The 6,964-nt window shown below is 46.6% G+C and overlaps 1 protein-coding gene across 1 annotated transcript; it reads right to left on the bottom strand.

Moving 5' to 3' along the window:
* Positions 1-1,475: 1,475 nt before the first annotated feature.
* Positions 1,476-4,856, bottom strand: RRS1 (ribosome biogenesis regulator 1 homolog). The gene has a single exon (XM_035126331.2). The coding sequence runs from the start codon at positions 4,751-4,753 to the stop codon at positions 3,680-3,682; it is 1,074 nt and encodes a 357-aa protein (XP_034982222.1). The 5' UTR covers positions 4,754-4,856; the 3' UTR covers positions 1,476-3,679.
* Positions 4,857-6,964: the final 2,108 nt, after the last annotated feature.

Consider the following 6,964-nt stretch of genomic DNA (forward strand, 5'->3'; position numbering starts at 1 on the left):
AAACTATACTGCCCATCCTATTGGGCACGATTTAACACTTTCGATCCGATCACCTTTCAAAACTTCATTCCTTAACCCTCCCTGGTCTTTGCCTAAACGGAAATCTGAAGCTCATTTCCAAGATTTTACTTGCAAACTGAAACCAAATTTCGAAGCACTGTGAATAGATAGAACATTCAGTCTCAAAAACAGCATTTCCACAAAATTGTTTTTTGTTTCTTTATTTTGTAAATAAGGCATTGGTGATCGTTCTAGTTCAAGAAAAGCTGGTGCATGTAAGAAACGTCTTGACGCTCAGCAACTGATTATTAATAGGGCAAGAGCATAAATAGCTACGCCCACTACTGGTAACTTACAGATCTTGCAAGCCAGTCAAAAGGACTCTTTCCCCCCACTCACCCAGAATGTGAACAGTAGCCTGCAGTGATTGCGCACATCAGAAGTTCACTTCTATGTGCAAGACTCAGGTGGTCTCAGTGGCCCAAAGTGCCTTCCATCAGCTTCAGCTGGTGGCTCAGCTATGCCCCTATCTGCACAGTGATAGCCTACTGTAACTTCTGTTGTCTATTCTCTGGTAACTTTAAGGTTAGATTACTGCAATGTAGGGCTGCTTCTGAAGACAGTTTGGAAACTTCAACTAGTGCAGAATTCAGTGGCCAGGTTGCAAGACGGCTTCTGGTCCAACTGCACTGGCAACCAATAGTTTTCAGGTCCAATAGGTTTTGACCTATAAAGCCTTAAATGGTTCAGGACCGCAACCTCAAGAACCGCCACTTTCCATATGCACCTACCCAGTCCCTGAGATAATCTTCTGAGGTCCTCCTTCGTGTGCCTCCTCGAGAGGTCTGGAGGGTGCAAAACGTTCCTCGTACCTACGGGACCGCCTCTCCTGGTATGCCCCGCGGAGGACCTTAAGGTCCACAAATAATAATATTCTGGAGATCCCGAGTCATAAGATGGCTAGATTGGCCTCTACTAGAGCCAGGGCCTTTTCAGTACTGGCCCCAACCTGGTGGAACGCTCTTTCCCAGGAGACCAGGGCCCTGTGGGATTTGTCATCTTTCCGCAGGGCCTGCAAGACAGAGCTGTTCCGCCTGGCCTTTGGGTTAGACTCAGTCTGACCCCTGTGTTTTTCTCCCTCATGGCTTGGATTTATGGCCTACTTGAAATGAGGCTGCACTTTAATTTTAATACTGTGTTTTAATCTGTATTTTAATTAATTGTTTTTATGTTTTATTGTAATTCTGTTGGTGTCAGCCGCCCTGAGCCCGGTTTTTGACTGGGGAGGGTGGGGTATAAATAAAAAATTATTATTATTATTATTTAACCAGGCCTTTGGTTGATCTTACTGACATCCAACACCCTTTTAGAATGTGGCTTTTTTTGGGGGGGGGCGCGTTATTAGGTTACTGCTTTTGGTTTGATGTTATATGTTGTGGTCTTCTTGTGAACTGCCCTGAGACCTCCGGGTATACTTAAGTTGAATAAATAAAAATAAAAGACTGTTGGGATGCAATGGGCATTAGCTACAGCTCAGTGAGTGCCCATATTTTGCAGGTAAAAGGTCGTCCGGCTGAGACACTGGCATCTCCTAGTAGGGCTGAGAAGGACCAATCTGAAATCCCAGAATGCCGTTGACAATCAGTGTCAGCAGTATTGATCTAGAATTAATAAATTATCTCACCGAGTACAATTCAGCTTCCTATTTTATCAAGAACTTCTAGCCTGGAAATGAAGTGACTGAGGAGAAATGATAGCCATCTTTTTTTCTCTTGCTCTGGAAGACAGTAAGAGCTGTTTGACAGTGGATCAGTCTTCCTTGGGAGGTTGTGTACTCTCCTTCCTTGGAGGTTTTTAAGCAGAGGTTGGATGGCCATTTGTTATAGATGCTTTAGATTTCTGCATTGCAGAGGGTTGGACTAGATGACCCTTGGGTACCTTCCAACTCTAAGATTCTAGGATTCTGAAGTTCAATGGAACTGCATTTGTGGAAGGTACAAACTTCAGTACTTGTGTCTTGGCTCATGCAGAAAGCTATTGTGATCTCTTTGCCGCTGAGAAGATAGAAGTGTGAGGTGGTAAAACTAGGGCTATTATTCTAGAAAGAGGTGTCAGAACTCACCATGAACATCTCCCTTGTTCTCTTATAATGGCAATGGTGCTCACCTGAAAGGTGCTGGAGTTCCAGCTGGGGGGGAAAAAAGCCCTGGGAAAGTCCTGGTGGCAGGGAGAGCTGGGCCTCAGGCTGCCAGTTGCCTGCTGCTGTGTTACTGGTACCTTCTCCAACTCTCAGAGATTTGGTGTAAGTGCACAAGTACTTTTTTAGAACATTTAGAATTTTTAGAACATTTAGAATTCTGTATTTTTAAATGAAAGTGGGGAGGAGGGAAGGAAGCAGCTACTAAGTATGGTAAGCAGAAAGCAGCTTTCAAATACAACCCGGTGATAGAACAGCCTTCCTGCAGTGCTCTCAAGACGACTGTACAATAGCTAGTAATATTTTCATATACATTCCTCTTTTTAAAAGGTAAGGACACCTTAGCCTTTCATGACTAATGAAAACAGGCTACCAAATCTGTACTAACACCACACTGCATTTTTCACAAATATAGGCTATTAAATACCCATAAAATGTTTTTAACAATGTGAGCTGTAGCTTTTTCAAGGCAAGGATATATGTGTGGTGGTGTCTTCTTAAAAGAATGGAATTATGGTAATCTCTGAATTCTCAAAACATCATAAATCAGGCTTGTAGGGTTTTTCTAGTTTAGAATCCATTACATGAAAATAACATACTTTAGGTTTCTCCCAGGTTTTATAAGAGTTGAGAAAAACATTTCTAACCTATGAATTTAAGTCAGTGAGCTCCCAATTTAAGACAAAGACACATTACCAGTATTTCTTATACAACATAAAATATTTATATAAAACACAAATTCAAAAGAAGGAATCCTCCGAGTCACATCAATATTTCAGAACCATGTAATATCAAACTTTGAATGCGATTCAACTAAGCTAAAAAGAAGTATGCATGAGGTCTGAAATTGCTCTGCTCTTTCCATATTACTTTGCAGGTTTATCTGCATTCATTTTGTCATTCTTACGCATTTTCAGACACATATTTGACATCTTAAAGATGTTCACTTGAGATATCACTGAAGTAAAGAAAGACTATTAGGATTATATTTTGTATGATGCATAACCTTACAAATATTTCAGCACATCCTTGCCATGATTTAATGACCATTGTCAATCCAAGTCACAGTATAGAATAAAAAATGAACTGTATTTCTGTAACTTTTGGGAAATTATATGCTCCATTCCACGAGATCTTCGCATGAGATCTTTGCATACGCCTTACATAACTTTTCTTCTTTGCAGAGTGAAAAGATCTGCCTTCTCAAGGCCACCCCATCTCTAATTCAGTCAAGTATTATTGCTCAGGGTTTGGTTTGGTTTTCTGGAGGGATAAAGGTCTTGCCCCACTTTTGTGTCTTTGGCCCAACAAAGTTCTCAAGAGGGTCTAAGACCATTGTCCAAGTAGAGAAAGAAGTATCTGCAACTCAAGGCCACATTTTCTTAAACATAATTAAGAGTCCTGTAATTTGCTGAGGCGCCCAGTTCTCTTTAGATGATGCACATTGGGGGCAGCTGCTCCAGTCATCCTTGGTGGCCAAGCTCATTTTCTTTTCCCCTTTCCACCACCACTTCCCGGTCGCCCGGCCTTCCCTCTCCGAGCTGCCCCTCCACTTTTCTTGCCCTTGGCCCCACCGGGCCTCTGCTGCTGCCGCCGGCCCCTCTTGCCCCGCTGCCCCTGCTTCTTGCCCTTGGCTTTGGCAGCCTCGGCCTCGTCTTCCCGCAGCTGCTTGTTGACCGCGCGGGTCAGGTCCAGAGGTGTCTTTTTGCTGCCCAGGCTCCGGACCAGCTCCAGCTGCCTCTTCTTCTCCCCGTCGAGGTCTCCCAACACGGGCCCGAAGCGGCGCTTCTTGCCCCGGGCGCTTTGCGGAGTGCGGGACTCCTTAGGGAGGCGAGGCTGGAAGCGGCCGACAGAGGCGGTGGAGACGCGGGCGAGGGCGGTGACTCGGCCCAACTCGGAGCGGTCCTGGTGGCCCGTGGGATGCAGCTCGGCGGCGCCGCCGCGGTGCGCGCGCGCCAGGTTCCTGAGGCGGTTGTACTCGTTGCGCGCCACTTTCTCGCGCTTCTCCTGGCGCTTCTTGGCGAACTGGTCCTCGAGCGGGTGGGCCGAGTCGGGCACCTCGAGCAGCCAGTCCCGGGACGGGTCCCCGCCGGCCCTCTGGTAACCCCAGCGCCTCCGCCACTCCTTGGCCGCCTCGTCCCACACCAGCGTGCCGCGCTTCTTCCGCGTGGGGCGGATGCCTTTGAGCCGGGCGAACTGCTCCCAGCGCGTGAGGGGCTTGGGCTTGGGCAGCGGCTTCTCTCGGGGCAGCCGCGTCGAAGGGTCCGGAAGCCGAGCCACCACGGGGCCCGCCCCTGCCTCGGCGCGCTCCGACGGCAGCGCCCACAGCTGGCCCACCAGCAGCTGTGTGTTGTCGCGGGCCAAGGCGCGCAGGAGGGCCTCGCGCTGAGAGCAGGCGGCCCCTGTGCCGCGCGGCGCCGGGTTCTTGTCCACCGCCAGCAGGTTGCCCACGTCGAACTCCAGCTCCAGCTCCTTGTGCACCGTCACACTGCGCTGCGTCTCCGCCTCGCGCTCCTCAGCGCGGGCCAACAGGTCCTCCACGGACGACACGGCCATTTCCGCGAGGGGGTCGCAACGGCCGCTCGCCACTCGCTCTCTCTCCACGTGCGCAAAGAACGCTGCCCGGCTCCACGAAAGGTCAGAGGGATTAGTTCCGCTGTGAAGGGGAAAAGAATGGCAACCGGATGTATCGTCAGCGCGGCTTTCTTACCATAGAGACGGCAGGAATCATGCGGCAGCGAATGGTCGGCACGTAAACTACAACTCCCATCTGAAGATGTGTGCATGCACACGAAAGTTCACACCAATGACAAACTTAGTTGGTCTCTAAGGTGCTACTGGAAGGAATTTTTCTATTTAATTTTTATTTTGTTTCGACGGCGGACCAACACAGCTACCTACCTGTAACTACAACTCCCAGCATGCAATGTTGCAAACGGTGCGCACGGAGAGTTGGATAGTGGGGGATGTAGTCGGATGGGGATTGGGAAGTACCGGTAGTTCGATGGGGAAGTTGGTCCCTATACCTGCCCTAGTGTGTGAAAAGTGTGTGAAATGAAAGCGGTGGGTTAGTAGTCCTGGCATTGTCTTGAGACACCTGGCTTGAGAGCAGTACATGTGAAAAGGATCTAGGAGTCTTGGTAGACCACAAACTTGACATGAGTCAACAGTGTGATGCAGCAGCTAAAAAAGCCAATGCAATTCTGGGCTGCATCAATAGGAGTATAGCATCTAGATCAAGGAAAGTAATAGTACCACTGTATTCTGCTCTGGTCAGACCTCACCTGGAGTACTGTGTCCAGTTCTGGGCACCACAGTTCAAGAAGGATACTGACAAACTGGAATGTGTCCAGAAGAGGGCAACGAAAATGGTCAAAGGCCTGGAAATGATTCCTTATGGGGAACGACTTAGGGAGCTGGGTATGTTTAGCCTGGAGAAGAAAAGGTTAAGGGGTGATATGATAGCCATGTTCAAATATATAAAAGGATGTCATATAGAGGAGGGAGAAAGGTTGTTTTCTGCTGCTCCAGAGAAGCGGACACGGAGCAATGGATTCAAACTTCAAGAAAGAAGATTCCACCTAAACATTAGGAAGAACTTCCGACAGTAAGAGCTGTTCGGCAGTGGAATTTGCTGCCAAGGAGTGTGGTGGAGTCTCCTTCTTTGGAGGTCTTTAAGCAGAGGTTTGACGGCCAACTGTCAGGAATGCTTTGATGGTGTTTCCTGCTTGGCAGGGGGTTGGACTGGATGGCCCTTGTGGTCTCCTCCAACTCTATGATTCTATGATTGTCGATGACAGTGCCACAGAGATGGCTGCCAAAATAATCAGGGAACACTCAACTGCTGCTGTCGTGTGTGGCGGTGGGAGACCGGGTCTGTGGAAAACTTTGGTACATACTGTAGATGGAATAGACGTGTTGTGTCCCAGTCCCTGTAGCGTTCCACAATTTCAAAAGTGCAATGCAGTTGAAGAGTATTTAGGCACATTCAGACTGGTCAGTGATTATATTAGGCTGCAATCCGAACCACTTTCAGTCAGTAATAAACCCTAATGAATTCAGCGGGGCTTTGTCCCAGGTAAGTGGGATTAAGATTGCAGTCTAATAAAGTATAAAAATTTTTTTTTTTGTTCTCAGCCTTGGTTTCCACAGAAGGTTAAAAAATGGAAGTGTGATTACGTGGACTGCAATTTTTGTGTGTTTGATCCAATAGCTTTTTCTTTGGAAATGTATTTGAAACAGGTTATTTTATTCCTAAGATGTTTGAGACCGTGGCACAGTTACTGAATCCTATACACATACTCAGTGCTTTTTTGGGGGTGTGTGTGTGCAGGGGTACGCGTACACCTAAACATTTTGTGAATCTTTGTACTTTTGTCCATTTACTGTATTTATTTCCCCTGATTTGAACTATAAAATGGTGATTTTCTTGAGTTGAAATGAGAGTACTGGCAAACATTTTTTAAGAGAAAAAAAGCACGACATACTTAAAAAGAATAAAATCTTTCCCAGATCTATTTTGGCTGTGGCTCAAAATCCATTTAATATAGGTTTCAAGGTAATTTCTCCAAAACAATACTGTTAAGTACCACAAGATGGTACTGTGCTTTGACAACTAATATTTTCTCCTGGCTTCGTGCAGCTCATGTGTTTCACCAGAACAGAAAGTTCAACTAATTTTTTTAGAAGATTCACAGAGAAATCCTATGTCTATTTTATTGTATTTTAAATATATTGTATGCTGCTTCAAGAACTTCAGTTAGTACA

This window comes from Zootoca vivipara, chromosome 8 (genome assembly GCF_963506605.1).
Source record: "Zootoca vivipara chromosome 8, rZooViv1.1, whole genome shotgun sequence".
NCBI classification, from domain to species: Eukaryota; Metazoa; Chordata; class Lepidosauria; order Squamata; family Lacertidae; genus Zootoca; species Zootoca vivipara.